General features: G+C 50.2%; 1 protein-coding gene across 2 annotated transcripts in view; it reads right to left on the bottom strand.

Annotated features, from left to right (window-relative positions):
• The window catches only part of Sufu (SUFU negative regulator of hedgehog signaling), a 101,479-nt gene that overhangs the window by 6,823 nt on the left and 73,929 nt on the right, over window positions 1-20,727 (bottom strand). For both annotated transcript variants that reach the window (XM_028774847.1, XM_028774849.1), the window contains exons 9-10: window positions 8,739-8,873; window positions 6,754-6,892 (exon numbers count right to left, since the gene is read on the bottom strand). In XM_028774847.1, coding sequence (XP_028630680.1) covers window positions 6,754-6,892; window positions 8,739-8,873 — 274 coding nt within the window. The remainder of the gene's footprint in view (window positions 1-6,753; window positions 6,893-8,738; window positions 8,874-20,727) is intronic.

The raw sequence follows: 20,727 nt of genomic DNA, 5'->3' as shown, positions 1-20,727 counted from the left end.
AGGAAGGGAAGGAGAGAGAGAGAGAGAGACAGAGAGACAGAGAGACAGAGAGAGAGAACACGAGAGCCAACAGTGTCCAGGAGAATGTTCCCCAAGGAACTCATTTCTTTTCTTCTTCCAAGATCCCCAGAGGGGGTTGGCTGGCTCTTTCCGGTCTATCTGGTACTTTCTGGTCCTTGGCCACATCCAGTCACACCTGGCCTTCCTTCCTGGAGCCTGAGCCCTCTTCTTATCCCATGGGTCCCCTCCCCCAAGCCGAGTTTCTCTACTGGTTATCACCAGTCCACTTGAGTAATATAAAGTCGCATTCATATTTTTGGCATTTCCAGGGCTTGTTGCCATCTCTGAAAATGCTAGCACAAACACGAGCATACCTCAGACCCAGGTATGTCACAGCGACTCCCGTCTGGGTTCATTTCTAACTCTCAAATAATCTGGAAGGAGGGGCTCTGCCGGAACGGTAAATAGATCTGGAACTGAGGTACGATGGGGAGGGGGAGGGTTCCAAGAACAGTGGCCACCCAAGGAGACTCCCAAGGGTGTTTTTCAACAAGAAAGGTAAGGCCACCAACAATCCAGTCCTCAGCCAGTTCCTCTGTCAAAGGTCTGGAACTGGTGAGTTATGGAGGCTTTCAGCAGAGCTGCCACCAAGTGTGGACTTCATTTTGTACTGCTGGGAGAGGGGTGACAAGACCCCGAGACAGGGACAAATCCTAGCTGTGCCTTCGTTTTCACTTTTTGAGATTTGCTGGTTTCTGCTGAAAACCACATTGTTTTAAAAGAATTAAAGGGGAAAGCTATACATGAGATCCACATAATATTAAGGGTGACATCCTCCGCACAGAAACACGACAGACTGTCATAGCTCCAGGCACCTGATTGAATTTCCTTTGGGAGTTAAACCTTAGAAGCTTGGACTGAACAAACGGGCCCTGTTCTTTGTATATTTCAGAGCTGGGGCTGAGAATGTTAACAGATCTTATCAGCAGGATACTGGACATAGACAGCCATGATGGAGCAGCTCCTGGGAGCCCTCACTGGGAACAGACTCGCCGTTGTGATGCCACTGTGGGAAAAGCTTGTGCAGGTCTAGGGCTTGGAGCTCCTGAAGCTCACTGTCTGCTTAGAGAAGCCAGCCTGTCACAATAATAGGACCGTCAAGGATCGTAGCAGTAGGTACCTGCCTTGTATGCCTGAGCTAAGTGCTAACCTGCATCTCTTCCTTGGGTCCTGCTATGGGCTTGCGAGGGAGGCGACTCTAGTTCTCAATGCATGGATGACTGGGTACAGAGAAGGAAAAGACAGTCTTCCTGACTTCAGAACAGTGTCTACCTGGTGGTGACAGACCATGCTCTTTTCCTATTTGGGGAAGGTGTGCCAACTCTAAAGGTGTGTATACTCAGGGCTCACCTCTTTCTGAGGGGAAGGTAACAGCAGTGTTTACAATGACCTGAAAGAAAAGCACCCTCAACCCAGTCAGCAGTATATTTTCTCATCTCAACAGGGCTGGAACCTGAGTATCACAAACACACAGCTGCTAACAATAAACAAACAGAAGAGCATGCTGGCTAACTGGAAGGAAGGCTTGCTATGTACCCTCAAGCCATCTTGATGGCTAGGGCCCATACTTTGTTTGAGAGTCTCTCTTTCTTTAAGAAGTTCTGGCTGTCCTAGAACTTCTGTAAGCCAGGTTGGTCTCAAATTCACAGAGATCCTCCTACTTCCGCCTCCCAAACACTGGGATTAAAGGCCTATATGAGCACACCTCACTCTGAGTCCATACATTTTAAGAGTTCCTCTAGTCTAGAAAGATGGGCAGCAATAATGACAGGCCATCACAAGGATCACTGCATTCTATTTTGTTTGCACAAAGAACCCCGACAAAGCACTGAGGTTTATGACCAAATAGCCCTTGGAGGGAGGAGACCCTCTAAGGAGAGAGAAAGGGCCCCTGGACCAATCTGAGTAACATGTTCCCCTGGAGGGCTCTGGAGAACACAAATGCTGGGCTCTACACAGTCTACCCAAGGCAATGCTATTTCACAATGCACCCCAAGAGATCATAGCGGGAGGAAGTGCTAGGAAGAGCCCCAGAGGAGGAGGACTGTGAATAGTCTATACCAGCAGCTACTGGCTGCAGCTCTGCCACTGTTTGACTGTGAGGGCACAGTCAGCTGGAGATAGGTTTTGGAGCCGAGGCACAGAGCTCACTCCAGTGGGCTCATAGTACAGGACCTGTGCGGTGCAGTCAAACAACCTGGCTCATTGGTGGTGAGAAAGAATTGTCAACAACCTCTCAGTTCTCCAGGTTCCAGCAAGTTCCAGAAAGCAACCTGAAAAGTGATCTTCTGTTGGTGCCTGCCCCGGGCAGGCCCGGCTGCCCTGCAGGCAGAGGCTGGACTGCTACAAACCTGACACTCATTCCAAGGTCTGCGGTCAACGGATTTCTAAGTGGCTGACAGTGCCATTCCTTCCCTCCGTATGATGACAATCCACACTTTGTCTTGGGCCTTGTTTGCTCCTTGTGTTGACACGTTGTTCTGCTTCCCAGCAAGCTTGGCTTTCTTTCCCTCCCTTTCCTCTTCTCCAGGAAGGAAATGTGCTCTTTATAGAGGCAAGGCCTGCCAAGGAGCAACTCTGGCACCCACGATGGCAGCGAGGGAGAGACTAGCAAGGGCTCCTGTCAGCTGTTCCCCTTCCCCACACTCAGGCAGACACTCCCATGCTGGGAGGGGCAGAGGCCTGTGCTTGTGAGCAGTGGGGACTCACTCATTTCCTGCTTGGGGTGGGTGGGGAGAAGCTGGCTTTGGTGGCCAGAAGCAGGCTCAAACTTCTGCTCTGTCTACACAGCAGGGAATTACAGTTTGCTCTAAAACTTAATAGGCACTGGACTCAACAATGAGGTCTTGAAACAGCCCAAGGCAAGATCTCTAAAGGAAACCAGGTATAGCTACCAGGCCCTCCAGAAGGAGAAATGGCAGGCCAAAAAGGGAGTGCCAGGGGCTAGGCTGGGCACTCCCAGGTTGGCTTCTACACAGCATCCAAAGGTGTGCACAGGGACCGAAGAACACAGGGCCTTGGCTGAAGGGATCTGCTCCTGGGCTGAGATAGAGTTCAGCAGAGGTTTCCCACTGGGAACAGCTGTGAGGTGTCTTCTCCCAAGCCAGGACCTCCCATTGGGCTGCTTGGGAGTGGCTGGGACTAAGGGCGCCACCTGGGTGAGCTATCAGACACCACACAGCTGAGAAAGCATTGCAAGGCCTAAAAAAAATAATCTCAAGTTTGGTCATATGACCTCTCTGTGACCTCTGGGACTGAAGTGTCTCTCCTTCAGATTGCTCTGGCTAAGAACTGATGTCGGAACTGACTCAGCTCTGGGCGGGGCTCTGCTCAGAAGACTGACAACTCAGAGTCAACAGGCCACAACCCCCAGTGAAGGGGTGCCAGGGGTAGGAAAGGACACTGGCCTGTTCCAGGGTCTGGAGACCTTCTACCAAAGCTCTGAACTTGGTTTGCAGACTATAATCTCAAGGGTGACACAAAGCAGGATGGATGAAGTCATGCCTCTACTCTGGGAAGAGTATGGGCCTGAGGTGCTTCCTGCCTCGGCAGCATTCCCCAGTGTATGAGTTTACACCTGCCCTCTTCTTTAGTACCTTGGGTCCTGAGGTCCCCAGGCCTGGGACCCCTGAGGTGGTAGAAAACGGAGAACCATGAGGCAGTCCAGGATGAGGTGTGTATGGAAGCCTGTCTGAGGCCATCCCACCAGCTCTGAAAAAGGGCTCTGTCTCCTTTTCCTTCCCCTTTTCCTTTCAGTCTCCTTTCCCAGCACTGGGAGGATGGATGCCTTTGCCTTGACTTTCCCCAGGCCGGCAGCCAGAACAAGGTACCAAACTGGGAGTGAGCTCTCCGAAGGCTGCTGAAGGCTGATGCAAGGCAGTCTCTTGGCCTCCCACTGCAGCTGTGACTGAGGGCTGGGTCTCTCTCACCCCATGCCTGCGGCACTCAGCTGCCTCCTGCTCTTCTGCCTGCAATAGGCTTGGGCACGGAGGCCCACGGAGGCACTGCAGAGCCCGGGAGTGGCAGAAAGAAGCCTTGTAAAGAGCAGGCACAGGGCTCTGGGGGTTGAGTTCTCCCTCCAAACAGGCCTGGGCCCCTGCTTGGCATAGTGGGGCTTGATCTGTGACTTTGAGTGGAACCCCAGGTTTCCAGAAGTTCGATAGATTCCCGGGGAGTCAGCTGGCCCTTCAGAAGCAACCTAGAGGCCCATAAGTCATTGCAAGCCTAGTTCCCACAAGCCCAGGAGCTGCCTGTGACCACAGAGGCAAGACCCTGAAGGAAAAGTCAGGCTAGCGGTCAGAAACAGAAAATGCTGATGCTCTCAGGAGGGGAGGAAGGCTGATGTGGGTGTTGGCTTCACTGCTGAGAACCGGGCTGACTGGGGCAGGTCAAATGGAGAGTTTCCCAGGGCTCCTTGCAAAGAGCCTGAGAAACCCCTTGGTGATCAAGGGTGCATGCTTGGAGGGCGGGACCTAAGCCAGCCTTCCCAGGGCTCTCCTGAGGGGCGGCCCGTGGTGGACCACACTAATGAGCCCATAACAGGCCTTTGATTAAGCAGCTCCTAGCACAGCAACTTGATTGAAACATGCCGAGGCCAGCAACTCGTTCCCACCGCTCCCTGGTTCCCCAGGCAACAGCCCATGGGAGGGGACCCAAGTGCTGGGAGTGTCTAAGGCCCCAACTCATTGAGGGGCTGTCTGCGGCGGGGTGGAGAGAGGGAGAGGTGGTGGGGCAGTAGTGCCCAGAGTGGGAACACCAGCAGCCAGGGGGTAGGAACATGAGAAATGGGTGGGGTGTAGGCAGCTTCCTTCCAGAATACTGAGGGGGCTGCCAGACATCTGCTGAGTTTCCTGGGGTCCCAGGTTCCTGAGCATCTGAAAACCAGAGGTGCAGACCATCGCAGCCCTCAGGCCAGAATACATTCTTAGAAGGATGGCAGAACAAAAGCACACAGAGACTTCTTTAATCTAGGAAGACCCTAGTCCCTAACCCTCCTCAAAATGTGCTTAAACTGCCGATGTACACACAGATGAAGCACGACTGGCACTTTGCTAAGACTTGCTAGTATGGCGTTTCACTCTGGAATAATGATCTGTGCACTCTCTGTGGCTGGGGTGTCCTGGGAGATGGGGTCCCCATCTCCTACCTCCACACTCATTCTGACAATGTCCACCAGTTATTGACAGAGCAGGATGGCAGCCTAGGATCTGGCTGGGTTGGGAGTGGGGTGTGGGTGGCCTTTTCCACGTGTGCTGGGCTCATTTCAAATGTTACACATCAGAGCTTTGCTACAGTAACTACCAACACCACACAGATGAAATCTAACCTTACCAAGTGGGACTTTTAAAATGTATTTATAACTTTATGGTTCAAAGTAATTTTGTTATGAAACAATGTAATAACAACAGTAGAAAAGGCAAGATAATTTATGGAACACAATATCCCTAAAGCACTAGCTTCCACGGGTACCTCTGGGCTGAGTCTGAGAAGAGTGGCTGCTGTCCTTTGTTTGTTGTTTGTTTTAATTAAGGGTTAGGACTTGGGGGGGGGGCAGGGAGGAGGTTGCTCTGAGGGAGGAAGGCTCAGCTGCAAGCAGACATGCGCAGACAAAATCATACCCATATTATGAATAGTGCAGACCCCAGACTGGGCTACACACAAAGCCAGTGTGATTCTTGTGATTCTTTGCCTTTTATTATAAACCCTCCTGCTTTCTCTTACACGCCACAGGCAGAGCTCCGCTACCTTGTGGATGAAGTCAGCTTCTCTTTCCCAGTCCTGATAGTGTTTCTCTCTCTCTCTCTCTCTCTCTCTCTCTCTCTCGCTCTCGCTCTCGCTCTCGCTCTCGCTCTCTCTCTCTCTCTCTCTCTCTCTCTCTCTCTCTCTCTCTCAGACAGGCACTCACTTTGTAGTCCTAGCTGGTAGACTTTTTATGTAGAACAAGCTGGCCTCAAATTCATAGATCCCCCTGTCTCTGCCTACCAAGTGCTGGGATTAAAGTTGTGGATTAACATATCTAGCCCCGATTCCCTTTCCTGATATTTTTGTGAAAGATAAATTACTTTTCTCCTACTCTAGATCATAACCAAAAGCCAAAAGCCAAAAGCCAAAGAGAAGGAGGAGGAGGAGGAGGAGGAGGAGGAGGAGGAGAAGGAGAAGGAGAGTAGTAGTAGTAGTATGGCTGACCCCTGAGAGACCTGGGCAGTGCAGCCACTGGAAAGACGCTAAGAGCCCTTAGCCCCAATGGCTGTGCTTGACATCAGCTGAGATTCTTACTCCAAGCAGGAGAATGGAAGACCAGAATGCTCTGGCAAGCCGTCAGGTTCTGTTCAATGGTTTCCATCAGTAGCAAAGGGAGCAACTGGCTGTCAGTGGGGAGCTCTGCCCACTCTACTCACAGAGTTCACTTCCTATGCACTCTGGTGAGACTTCCATACAGTCACTGGAGAGGGGCACCCACGCCGCACCCTCCATTTCTGATCTTATTTCCCAGAGTATGGGGAGTTCTCTACTTCTCATGCCTGGGTTCCCACTGTCACTGGCCAGGAAATGCCCTGCAGCTGTGAGGACAGCAGCACCCACACTCACAACCTCTAGCTCAGCATGGGCGCCATAGGAGCTGTCCTGGGAGGGAAGGCAGGCAGCAAGGGCGGAGCAGGAGGAAAGGAAGAAGGAAGAAGGGCTGCTTCTCACTTGTAACCAGGGTCCGTGGGCGGCATAAGGACGCTCCTCAGTGGCAAAGGCGCCTTCCACTCCCGTGGACACAAACGTGATGGCCATGTCACCTGTGATACTCTTGTAGGTGAAGTGCCGGCCATGCAGGAGTCTGCCCCTGGGGATGGGAACATGGAGACAGTGGGGATCTGGGCCTAGAACACAGTGTCTAGCCAAGGTGCTGGGACTACAGAGCAATGTTCCCTTAGAATGAGTGCCTGGTTGGTGCCCTCCTGATAGCTACCTGCTCACTAACGGGGGTTAACCAAACATGTTTACTGTAGCACAGCAATGAAAGGTTCCACCGCCATGTTCACTAAGGGCATCCTTCCTTTACTCCTAGCCAGTTGACATGCTAGATCAGAGCTCAGAGAACCTCAGGAAGGTGACGACAATGCGGCCAGAGAGGGAAGTTAAGCGTGTGCTCAGTGTCATGCCCAGAATGAAGGACTCATGTCTCCCACAAGGATGCTTTGGTGCCCTGGACAATCTTCCTTTTGTCCTGGGCTCTCTTGTAACATTTAAACAGTTATCCTAGAGGCAATAAGCAAATCTTTAAAAACACAAAAACGAAAACAATATAATCTGAAGCCAAGCAGGGTCACCACAAGAAATCACCACTAGTCCCCAGTCTGGAAACTGGAGGACAGCAGGCAGTGGCAACCGATGGGCAGGGATACCAAGCATCGAAGGAGGAAAAACTGGTTCTGCATTCTCAGCCTGCTTCATACAAACCCTTCCCCAGGCTAAAAGCTCAGGCCTATGCCCACGAGGCTGCTAGGAGGAATCGGCTGGAGTCTGGTGCCGGCCCTGGGCGGCCCTGCGGTGTGGGCCCTGGGAGGCCCTGCTCACGCAGACCACTTGCTACCTTTGGCCTGCTGCTCAGGGCAGTTGGCTAAGGCTGGCTAAACTCTTGACTCCTCCTCCCACTTCTCCTGGCTCTTGGATCCATGGGCAGGGTCCAAACTATGCCATTAATTCTTCCTAGTCATTGTCCCTCAAGTTTAGACGTATTCTTGTGGCTTCCTCAGCTTGCAAAGTGAGGTTGGAAGGGGGCAGCTGCAAGAGATCCAGCCTAGTGCAGTGTTCTGAGCAGACTGAGCTCTGTCCACAGGGCAGCATACTGACTCTCAGCAGCAGAGAGAGACAGCTGGACTCCGATCCCTCTAGGAGTCTGTGGGGTTGGTCACTGGCTTTTGTAAAGAAGCAAGTGTCCTCATGGGAAAGCATCAAGCAGGAAGATGCAGAGCCCAACCTGTCAGAACCCTCTCTCTCCTGACCTGTGACCCAGCTTATGGGATGGCAGGGCCATCCTAGACTCTCTTGGGAGGTCCAGTGACCAAGTGGCACAGCTGAAGGACACTTCCTAGACAAATGAGAGTTCTCAACATCTAGTCCCCATGGCATCTGACTTTTAAACTTCTCAGAGAAGCAGATGATAAGAAAGCCAGGTGTAAGGTGCATACCTTCAATCTAAGCACTCAGAAGCACAGGCTCAAGGCCAGCCTGGGCTACATAGTGAGACCCTGCCTCAATAAACAAACAAAAAAACCTCAGATGACTGACCAATGGGGTGGGAGTGGGGGATGTCATGTGACTGGGCTGTCACAGCTCTAGGTTAAGAGATACAGAACAATCTCTCTCTAGGAACGAACTGTAGGGCCATCTTGTCTTGCTACTCTGCTTGAAGACTTCTCAACTACCTGCACTGCCCAGAGGCTTAGATGGGGAAGACACTGCAGGGGCCTGTGACAGAGTCCCCAGTTTCCCACACAGGCCAGGATAGAGCTGCCTGAGTGGCTGTCTTCCATCCCCAGCCCTCGACACTGCTTAGGGACCAAATGCTCACAGGTAACCTGTCTGGTTAAAATGGCTAGCCCAAAGCTTTAGCTGAGTTGTGTATGGAGGTTCTGAGGCCTGCATGTACTGCAGGGCTGATGTGGAGTGTTTTTGTTCCAGCTCACCTCAGGCAGAGAGGGATGAGGGCTCCTGACTCCTGGTTAAACTTTAGATGCACACTCTCGAGCTGCCGTGTGCGGATTAGCTCGTGGGGGATAACGGCCGTGGAGCTGTCGCTGCCCAAGCTGTCCTTGCGGCTCCTGTGAAGCAAGCACACGGCAAAACCATGGGGAGGAGCACATGGGATTTTCTGAACGAGTTTCTGGTCAGCAACTATGGTGCCTGTTAACTATAGTAACGGTCACTTTCACTAAGCACTAGCCAAGGGCCAGCATGGTGCCAAGCTCTTCTCAATGGCTGCCAACTCCCCCTGATGCCCCATGAGGTGGGCACACTGTGACAGAGGGGCTAAGCTGAGTGACCAGGCTGCACAGCCAATGAAGAGGTGAAGCTGGCATTTGGTCTGAAGTTACTCAGGTTCCAGAGCCCACATCTTTGGCCAACAACACAAAAGTTCACAGCACAGCTGCCTGTTTTGCCTGTGAAATCAACAGTCACTCTAAGGAGTCTTTTTCCCTTGCCTTGATGCCCTAGAGGTTCTTTTTTTTTTTTGGGGGGGGGGTTTTCGAGACAGGGTTTCTCTGTATAGCCCTGGCTGTCCTGGAACTCACTTTGTAGACTAGGCTGGCCTTGAACTCAGAAATCCGCCTGCCTCTGCCTCCCAAGAGCTGGGATTAAAGGCGTGCACCACCACTACCCAGCTGTCCTAGAGGTTCTTAGCTCTCCAAGGTGTCATCGGACAGCAGCTCAAGGTCAGGTTGGCTGACCCTGGCAGATTCTGAGTGAGGCCACTCCTGCACAGGGCCAGACAAGGCAGCAACATAAGCAAGAATAGGGAGCAGCACAACCTTTGCTAGAGGCGAAGGTTGGACCTTAGGAATCAGTCAGATGTGTGTGCCTGGGTAAACTTCAGCTGAGCTTTACTGGTGTGTGTGTGTGTGTGTGTGTGTGTGTGTGTGTGTGTGTGAATGTCCTGTATGAGGTGTGTTATATATGTATGTAGCATGTTTTGCGTGTGTATGTGGCGTGGTATGTGTGTTGTGTTTTATAAAAAAGAAGAGGAAGAACCAGGAATGTGTTTAGTAGAGGGGCGGTATGGTGAGGTGGAAGGGGGCACCTCTGCGGGCCCATGCTGAGGCATCCCTTCCCCCCCCCCCCCCCAGGGACCAGCTACATGATGGGTATAGTATAGAATAGAGTTTATTTAGGGCAAGGGGAGGGGAGTTGAGGGGGTAATAGAGAGAAAGGGAGAGAGAGAGAGAGAGAGAGAGAGAGAGAGAGAGAGAGAGAGGGAGGGAGGGAGGGAGGGAGGGAGGGAGGAGAGGCTGGTGGCCAGAAGCACATGGAGAGAGAGGGGGGAGGGTAATACAGGAGAAGAGACAGAGGGGGGGAAAGGTAAGAGAGTAAGAGAGCAAGAGAGTGAGGAGGGGCAAGCAGCCCTTTTATAGTGACTCAGGCATACCTGGCTGTTGCCAAGTAACTGTGGGGCAGAGCCTAGAAGAAACGCTAACAAAGTATGTATATGGTATGGTGTATGTGGTATGGTGTATGTGTGTGTGCGCATGTGTGTGCATGTGGTGTGGTGTGTGTGTGTAAACACTGAATTAGATCCTTCTGACAGTGACCTTGGCTACACTAAGCTGTCACTGCCCCTCAGGTCCCGCCAGCTGAGCCCCTACCAACAGCTAATCTCACAGCTGGGCTACTGGGGCTCTTGTCATTCTAAGTTTTATGTTTCAAATTTAGCTATCCTGACTGACTCCTCAAATCGACCCCAGAAAAAGAGGGCCATCCATGGATTCCATTCAAAAGGTGGTTCACCAGTCTGGGTTGTGAAATCCAGAACAATTCTTCAAGTATCCAGCAAACTACCAGACTTGGAGCATTCATTCTGTTTGCTTTTGAATCATTCAAGCAGCAGGTAGGAGCTCCTCAGGATGAGGAGGATGAGCTGGACAGCCACCAGGAGCAGGAAGAGGGGAGGGAGGGGGAGGTCATAGCCAATGATGCACCCGACAGGCAGATCCCCTCCCCAGGGCAAGTCTCAGGTCAGCATTGGAGGCAAGGCAGTGACTCAGCCTGCCCCTCACCCCAGATGCTAGGTAGGCAGCTCCACTCTGCTGGTCTGCCCCTCCCAGGACCCACCCCCAGGCGACTCTGTCACCAGGCAGCCCTTCCAGTGGCTCCCAAAGCTGCCTTGGGAACGGCCTTTCCTTGGCAAACACTTTCACAAGAATGGTGAAGGAGACAAACACTGCCAAGAGGGTCACACAGTATTTCAAGATCAGAAAGAAACTCAACCTGTTTAATTTACCTCTTCCCTTTTAAAAAGGAAAACATAGCCGGGCAGTGGTGGCGTATGTCTTTAATCCCAGCACTTGGGAGGCAGAGGCAGGACGATTTCTGGTCTACAGAGTGAGTTCCAGGACAGCCAGGGCTACACAGAGAAACCCTGTCTTGAAAAAACAAACAAACAAACAACTCCCCCAAAACAAACAACAACAACAACAACAAAAGCACATCCAAGGCCAAACAAAGAGCATGAGTGTGGCATGAATCGTGGACTTCTGACCACCTTCTCTGCCTGCCTGCCAAGGAGGGCAGCTCCACATTTCATCCAGGCACTATAGATAGGTTCAGAGGTGACATAGGGGTACCCTGGGGCTCAAATAAGAGCAGAACATAGGAAACAGCAACCGCTGTTTGTTTCCTCTGTGTCAGGCTTTCTGTTAAATGCACAGGTTCACTCACTGGGTCTTCACAGCAAGCAAGGAAACGGTCTTAGCCCTTTCATAAATAAAGTGAGCACAGATGACCTCCAGGTTACAGCAGGAGCTTTATTTTGGGGGATAATGGGGTTGAAACTCAGCGCTTTGTGTATGCTAGGCAAACGCTTTACCACTGAGCCCCACCCTGAACTCTACTGAGTGAGCAGAGCAGCAGAGCCAGGATGTGACTCTTATCTGATAACAGGTTCTCCTATTCTCTGCCGCCAGGCTGCTCGCTGGGGCTGAGGCCTGGCCTGCTGGGGGTGGGTGCTTCTAGAGGATTCCAGCCTCAGTGGGCCAGGCAAAAATGCAGATAAACAGCCTGGGGAGGCAGAGTGGGGGCTGGGAGCACACAGCACACAGGGCTAGAGAGCCTCAAGCTGGAGGGAAAAATAAATTGTTGAAAGTCAGCTAAAGTCACCTTGGTAACTGCCACAACACACTCACCCAGGACGAGGACATCAAACCCAACTGCAAACAGCTTTAAAAAAGCGGCAAAGAGCTTAATCATCTAAGGAATTAATGTGACAAGTGCCCACATTTACACCTCCCACCAACCTTCAATCATTTGAGAAAACATACTTTAATCTTTTAAGAAAAAAAAAAAATCTCAAAATGCTAGCTGTGCACTCCTGGAGCCTGGGTATTTCCGGCATGCAGCTTCAATGGGAAGGTGGCTGCTTCACACACGCTGGAGCCCAGCTTTTTGCTGATTTGTTTTTTCTGGACATCGATGCAGAAGCATGAATTATTTGTGTGGGCTGGGCGAGGTATTAAATCTGCAGCCGACAGAGGTTTGCAATGTTTTGCATGGTTGTCAGCTTAATCTTAGTCATAAAAAAATAAGTAGTGTGCTAGGCAGCATGGCCTAATTTTTCAGCTGGGCTTTCTCCATGAGTTCTCCACAGGGAAAGAAGGCAGAGCTATTGTGGGTGGGGGCTGAGAAGGAGAGGGGCTTCTGGGAAGTCCTGCCCCATAGCCACTGGGGAGGCCTAGGGGACATGGGGCCATAAGTATGCTCTAGGATAACATCACAGGCTCACAGCCTAGGCGACCTTGGCAAATGACCTTCCTCTTAACTTTTTTGAGACAAAGTTTTGCCATGTAGCCCAGGCTAGTCTGTTGGTATCCCTCAACCTAATACCAACATAGTAGTTTTTATTTTCTTTTTAAGATATTTATCTACTGGGCTGGAGAGATGGCTCAGTGGTTAAGAGCACTGACTGCACTTCCAGAGGTCCTGAGTTCAAATCCCAGCAACCACATGGTGGCTCACAACCATCTGTAATGAGATCTGATGCCCTCTTCCAGTGTGTCTGAAGACAGCTACAGTGTATTCATATATAATAAATAAATAAATAAATAAATAAATAAATAAATAAATTTATCTACTGTGTGTATATACGTGCACACAGATATGCCAGTGTACATAGAGGTCAGAGAACAATTTACAGGGGTTACTTCTCTCTGTTTGGTTTCAGACCTCAGACAAGGAACCAAGCTTTACATACTAAAGCAGACTTGGCCTTTAGGTTCTCCCAGCATCCCTCAGTCCCCACCTGGCATACTCTGCCCTCAACCCTGAACTTTTCAGCCCAGGGGCTGGGTTGCCTTTCCCTATGTAATCCAGACATTTTGGTCTCTCTCTCTCTTCTTCTCATCTCTCTGTGAGTGCACACTCTCTCTTTCTCTTTACCCTAGGCCCCTCTCTCCCCATGCGACTCCCCTGGCCTCAGTCCTTGGGGCCAGTGAACTTGCCGAACAGCAGTTTCCCAATAAACCTGCCTTTAGTATAATCTAATCTGGCTTGAACTGGCTCACTTCACCAGCGGCAGAGAAATAACCTATCACTCTCCTACCATGTGGACCCCAGGGATCAAACGCAGGCCACGAGGCTTTGTGGCAAATGCTAGTATCCACTGAGGCATCCCAGCACCCCACCCCTTGAACTCCCAGACTGGTCTTGAACACACATAGCTGGCTCTCCTCCTCACTCAGACTCTGGAATGCTGGGATTCCAGGTGTGTAGCATCATGTGTTTTATAGGGCTTAACTGTTTGCCTAAGCTTCAATATCCCCTAGATAGAAATACATAACCATAGGGTTAGCATCATACTTAAACAAGATGCATCTGATGAAGCATCAAACAATGCATGGGCTTCTTAGACCTGCCCGAAAGACTGGTGATGGCTCTGATGGCTAATAGAAACTTGTTTGCTCTTACCCTGGACCAGGATTTAGCTGCCTCTGGCCAGATCAGTTCTCTGCTGAGCAAAGGTCTTAAAAGGTAGACCAGGATTAAATACTTCAGGTCCTGATCAACCATTGGTGTGCTGGGAAGACCAGATTAAAGGCAAAGAAAACTCTTCAAGGCTTTTGCTTTCCTGAGGGAGACAGTGGCCAAGTCACCTCGCAATCTGCCTCCCTGCAAATCTCAATCCAGTGGCCTATAAGCAGCTCAGTTGTTGAATCAATCCCTCCCTGGCAGTCTTCCTTCTGCATCCCTAAAACTGCTGCCTTTGCATCCTATTAACAGCCTCCTTTTCTTGGCTACATGGCCCCAACATTCAACTACATTCCTGACAAGATTCTGAAATCCTCCATCCATTCAAGCCACCCTCCCCTGGATTCATTTGAACTCGTCAAAGTTAGAGTGTCATGTCCGGAAGTGAAGTGGCAAGTGTGGAGATACATACAGTATATGCTCTAAGCAGTGCGGCTCGCAGTGCAGCTCTCAGGGGCTCGGTGACCACTCTCGTCTGGCACAGTTTATTTCTATTAAAACAATTGTCTTTCTTTGTAACCTCATCTTACTACCAACTCATACAGCACTTGTCTGTCAGTGAAATCTTACTCAGGTTTTCTCACACAAGCTACCCTCTCCTGTCCTGTCCTGTCCTGTCCTGTCCAGTGTGGACTATGTGACGGTAAGAACAGACTTCTCCATTATCTGGCTTAGAGCTGTAAGTAGTGTGGATGATTAATCTGAACCCGACTGGCATCCATGGGCTCTGCATTCCTTCCAGACTCTACATCATCGACAGAAATGATTAACTTGCTATTGGTATTTTCAGTCCAGTCACTGGTTAAATTGAGAACAGATCTGGGCCAGGCAGACAGATTCACAACACTGCTTTTTGGGTATGCTCATCCAACCAATTATAAATAAATCCCCCTTCCCTGTCACCCTCCTGTACACTCTCTGGACATTTCCATCTTGCTTGTAATGATGTTCAGAGCACACACAGGATGTCTGGCTAAATACTACCTAGGTAGGCCATAGAATGTCTCTCATCTCACCAGAGCATAAGCACTTATCAGTCTGACTCCATCTCCTGGGGTTGTTTTTCCAATAGCATTCAAAGTTCCTTGCTGAATAATCCAGTCCAGAATTTTCCTGAGAGGATAACAAGTTTACTGGTCCAGAAAGTGCAAGAAGCTCTTAGCAGCCTGTACTTCCATATGCCTCCAGTCTGCTGGCACCCGTCCCCCCAAACCCCCACCCATCATGACTCTCACCTGCTAATTCTTCTGGTGTTCTGGGGCCACAGAAATGTGAAGCATGGCTTCTGCCCTGTGTGGTCTTCCTAAGTTGATAGCATTTGGTTTGTGACAGACACAGAATACAGCTCCAGTACATGGTGCTCCCTCTGTTGCTACTCAGTTTACTCTGTCCAAACTGTAAGCCCAGGGCTTCTGGCTCTGAATAAAATCCTTTATGCCAGCCACAGTTTCTCTCAAGACCCAGTCCTTGAATTTCAGCTGTTTTTATTTTGCTCCTTCTACCCCTTGATTTTCAGGACAGAGTTTCTCTCTGTAGCTCTAGCTGTCCTAGAACTCACTCTTCAAACTCAGGAAGCCTTCTGTCTCTGCCCCCAGAGTGGTCATTATGCCCAGCAAATTTTATCTCTTCTTGACCCTGCTCCTTACATCTGGTGGTATTATACACCTCCCCACCTAGATATTATTCAAATTCTTTTTTAAAACCTGAGTTAAAAATATTTCTGTGGCCCCAGAACACCAGAAGAATTAGCAGGTGAGAGTCATGATCTTGGGGGTGGGGGGGATGTGGGGGGTTGGGGGGACGGGTGCCAGCAGACTAGAGGCATATGGAAGTACAGGCTGCTAAGAGCTTGCACTTTCTGGACCAGTAAACTTGTTATCCTCTCAGGAAAATTCTGCAGAGGACACTGGTTCTGGCAGCAGTTCTCATGAGTGGGGTGGTGAAGCCATGGGGTGGTCAGGGTCAGAGTTTGAGATCTCCTTCCCAGACAGTCCAGGCGCCTAGGCCCAGGCAGACCACCTGCCTCAGCTGACTCTCCCTGATGGCCTCACGTCTGCAGCCTCACCTGAAGACGGGCTGTCTGCAGAGCTGCTGGAAGCACAGACCGAGGAGACGGCAGACACAGCTAGCCTGGATTTCAGTCTCAGATCCAGAGCCTGGGCTGTGAGAACACCCCTGGTGACATGTGGTGTGGCTTAGCTGTGTGGCTCTCTAGGCTGCAGCCTCTAGTGAGGAGCGGGCTTTGCTAGAGTACATACATGGTCCTGGATTGAAGGGACAGACACGGATGCAACATCCAGCTTCTGTAGAGTCAGGAGCCGGAATCTAGACTGTGTCAGTGAAGCACTGAAACCTCCTGGGGAGGGAGAGGCAGCAGGCCCCATCCCAGTTATCATATGAAGATGGGGGAGGGACAAGAGGCTGTATTCACAAGCAGCCACTCCTGTACTGAGGTGGACCCCAAGTCCCAGTGCCCTTCCCCATCCCAGTCCTTACACTGGATGAGAGGCAGTATACTTGGCCCTTATTTCTAGGATGGGAAAGTCTAGGTCCTCAGAGGGATCTACCTCTGCTGGCTGTACACTAGCCCCAGCGGGAGGTGGAAGGGAACACACACTCCAGTTCTTTTGTTTTGTTTTGGTTTTTTGTTTTTTTTCGAGACAGAGTTTCTCTGTGTAGCCCTGGCTGTCCTGAAACTCACTCTGTAGACCAGGCTGGCCTGGAACTCAGAAATCCGCCTGCCTCTGCCTCCCAAGTGCTGGGATTAAAGGCGTGCGCCACCACTGCCCGGCTAACACTCCAGTTCTTGTATCCTATGATCTCTCCTTTCAGTCCTCACACATAGACAACAGGCTGAGTACACAGGGTACAGGTGGCTTTGACGGTAGACAGGTCAAACTATGCTTACTGTCAAAACCCCTCTACCTAACCCTTCTCGCCCTGGCTTCCCCCAGGAGAGCTGGGTGAGAGTGGGTAAAGGCCCCTCCCATCTGTCCCCAGGGTAAGGGAAAGGTGCCTTTAGAGGCTCAGGCTCTGAGAGGACATCTGCGCTGCTGCTGCCTTGCTACAGATGGCACCAGGCATGTTCTCTGCAGCTCCAGTCCCGTGTTCTTGCTAATCACTGTATGCTGCCTCTGGTCTTGTTTTCCAGCCTTTGTCCCACCATCCACAGACCGTTCAGGGCACTTGGGCTGTTAAGCCAAGGTCTCTCTCTGTTCTAGGAAGCACAGGCCAAATATTATAGTGGGCCAGGTCCTGGACGGGCGAACACAACCCCAAGCACTAACTAGGAATACATTTATAGTGAGGCCTGTGGGGCCCTTCAGGGCCAATTCAGTTTAGCTCTGTGGTTAGGCACCCTGACCCCCCAGCTGCCTTCATTGGAAGATTCTGCTCCCCAGGACCCCCATAAGTGGGGTGAGATGGATGCTGATGCTGTTTCAAGTATGAATCCCCAGATGTTTCGTTCCTTATAATCTACTATGGGGGACTATGACAAGTGATAAAATAAACATATCCAGCACACTGAAAAAAAAAATTCTGGACTGGATTACTCAGCAAGGAACTTTGAATGCTCTTAGAGAAACAACCCAGGTTTAACTCTCTACAAACCTACACTGGTATCTAGAGATACCACACTTCCTTTGGGTTTTCAGGGACCTGTTCACAATAACACTGAGATACCACTTGTTTTAAAAAATCATGATGGTGTGGTATGTGGATGCCTCAGTGCATATGTGGAGTCAGAGAAGGCCTCTGTGGAGTCAGTCTTTCCTTCTACCTTTACCTGGGCTCGTTGACAGCCAACACTTTTACCCAGAGCCTTTTCGCTGAGGCAGAGACACCTTTTACCGAGTACAGACAGTGGTGCCTCGTCCTGTGCTGAGCTCTTCGCCTACATCACTTCCTTTCACTCTTATAACAGCCCTATAAATACACGTTCTCTCCCTCACCTTAAAGATGAAGACACGGAAAGCCAGAGACCTTAAGTAACAAGCCCCAAGTGCACATGCAATGTGCCCATAAAAGCTGATGCAACACTCCACCTCCTTCTGATGCCAGCTAAAACATTTTAAAAATCTCCCACCTCAGGGATAGGGAAATGGCTTGGCTGGTGACGTGCTGTGCTGACCTGAGTTCAGATCCCTAGGCACCCTCATATGGGGCTGGAGAGATGGTTCCATGGTTAAAAGCACTAACTGTTCCCGCAGAAGATTTGGGTTCTCAGCCTCTAACTCCAGTTCCAGGGGATGGGATGTTCTCCTGCACTCCTGGGGGTACACAGACTCATGCAGAGTTATACTTTAAAAACATCTTTAAAAGTTGGCATAAGCAGCATGTGACTGTAACTCTAGCACTGGGCAGGATGGCAGAGACAGGTGGATTCCTGGAGCTTACTGGCCAGTCTAAGCACAGGATTCAGTGAGGATCCTATCTTATCTCAGTAAGACAGAGAGGGAGGCAGGAAAGACTCCCAGTGTCTACCTCTAGCCTCCACGTGCACACACGCATACAGATGTACTCTACATACATACACGGTCTCCCATACCTCCTCCAACTTTAGAATTGTGTAGGCAAGCTTGGCCTGGAACTACTTATGCAGCCTAGGCTAGCCCCAGGCTTCCCAGAGCTTTTAAGAGAACTGCCTCCCTGGAATAAAAAGACTGTGCTTCTCAAAATTTTAAGAGCTGCTTCTAGAAAAATAGATACGACAAGGCTAGATTTAATAAGCTGCTTCTCGGCCGAGTGGTGGTGGCGCACGCCTTTAATCCCAGCACTTGGGAGGCAGAGGCAGGCGGATTTCTGAGTTCGAGGCCAGCCTGGTCTACAGAGTGAGTTCCAGGACAGCCAGGGCTACACAGAGAAACTCTGTCTCGAAACAACAACAACAACAACAAAAAAGCTGCTTCTCAGATCAGTTTTTCACAGAATGCTGGCATTTTGGACTAAGGACTACGAAGGAAAACTGACTGGTTTCATTTTTGTAAGCTAACATTTTTGAACCTCTGTCAAGAACTCCCTTTTCACTGAACACCAAAATCCCCTGAGGGTATGACGGTGCCTCTGGGGACCAGAGGCCAGGTGCCATCTGAGAGGATTCTGGGTTTCCCCGTCTGAGCTCTGCCCGGCCCAGCCTCTTCCTTCTAAGGCCATGCCAGCCTACCTCGTCACTGAGCCCCTGACGCTGGGATGCTCCTGAAGGGCTGTCAGGGAGTTCTCTCCTGGTCACCACACAGCTCATTCAGATGCCAGGAAAGCTCAAGCTCCCCTGGGGCTCACCTTTGAGGACACTACTGTGTTTTTACCTGGAATGTGTCATAAGTCTTTCCAAGGGCAGGCAGGTGTAACAGCTCATACAACAGCCTTCCTTCCTTCCTTCCTTCCTTCCTTCCTTCCTTCCTTCCTTCCTTCCTTCCTTCCTCTTTCCCTCTTCCTTCTTCTTCTTTTTTTTTTTTTTTCTGAGATAGGAATCTTACCACTATAGCTCCATATGAACTCATAATTACCTTGGTTAACCCCTCCTGGCTCCCTGTTGCAGCTGCCGAGATTGAAGGCATGTGCCAGCCGGCAGTTTCTTCTTCTACAGCTTAGACCCAAATGGTCCTACAAGGCTCACTAACACAGTTCCTAGTACTCCAGGTTCCCCTCAGAGACAACACTGTCATCCATTAGCTGGCCTTCTGTGTCTTGCAGTTTCGGTGTACTGCCAGAGCAGATGTGGAGGGTTCCTCTGCTCTCTTTCTTGACTCTAACCTACATTGGCTCTAAACCCAGAGCAGTCCTCCTGCCTCACCCTCCCAGTGCTACCACACTGGGTCACAGGCATGAGCTACCATGCCTGGCCGCTCCTTCATAGAAATGTGTGCTTTGTGTGTGGGCATATAGGTAGGCCAGAGGTCAATGCTGGGAGTCTTCGCCATCACTATCCACCTCACCTTTGAGCATGGTCTCAAAGGTCAGAGTTTGCTGACTCAGCTACACGGTTGGCCGGGTCCCTTGCTTAGAGCCTCCTTGGTGCTGAGATGACAGGGATGTGAAGCCTTTTTTTTCTTTTAAGATTTATTCTATTTACAATATGTGCGTGTCTTTGTGGGTATATGCATGTGAGTGCAAGCGCCTGAGGCCAGAAAAGGGCACGGAGCCTGCAAAGCTATAGGGGTTGTGAACCTTCTGACATGGCTGTCGAGAACTGAACACTGGCCCTCTGAAAGAGCAGTATGTGTTCTTAGCCACTGAGCCATCTCTCCAGCCACTTCCTCTTTAATTTTATTTATTTTTGACAAGGTCTTACTGTATAGTCCTGGCTGTCCTGGAACTCGATATGTGTAGCTGGCTTGGTCTTTGCTCCTGAGTACTGTAATTAAAGGTGTCTTCCACCATACCTGGCCTAAATTTTAAAAAGTGTTTCACACGTTTATTTGAGTATGCACACATATACACACATGTGCACGAGTCATGAAACACCTTGGAGGTCAGAGGACAACTTAACTCCTTCTACCTTTGGGTCCCAGAGACACAACTCAGTTCACTTTAATTTTTGAGACTGGGTTTGGAACCTGGAGCTCACAAATTTGGCTACACTAGAAGGCCAGTGTGCTCTAGGGATCTACCTGTGCCTGATGTTCAGTGCTGGAGTTCCAGATGTGGACAATGTCTGTCTTTTTATTTGGGTGATGTGGAGCTGAATGCAGGTCCTCAGATTCAGTAAGTACTGTACTGACTACTCCATTGCCCTATCCCGATATTGTTCTAACTAAATTTATTTATTCTTTTAAGTAAATCTATCTATCTATCTATCTATCTATCTATCTATCTATCTACTTATCTACCTTCTATCTATCTATCTATCTATCTATCTATCTATCAATCTATCTATCTACTTATCTACCTTCTATCTATCTATCTATCTATCTATCTATCTATCTATCTATCTATCTATCT

The sequence above is a fragment of the Grammomys surdaster genome, unplaced genomic scaffold, assembly GCF_004785775.1.
Source record: "Grammomys surdaster isolate TR1022 unplaced genomic scaffold, NIH_TR_1.0 66, whole genome shotgun sequence".
Taxonomy (NCBI): Eukaryota; Metazoa; Chordata; class Mammalia; order Rodentia; family Muridae; genus Grammomys; species Grammomys surdaster.
This window is presented reverse-complemented; position numbering and strand designations above follow the sequence as displayed.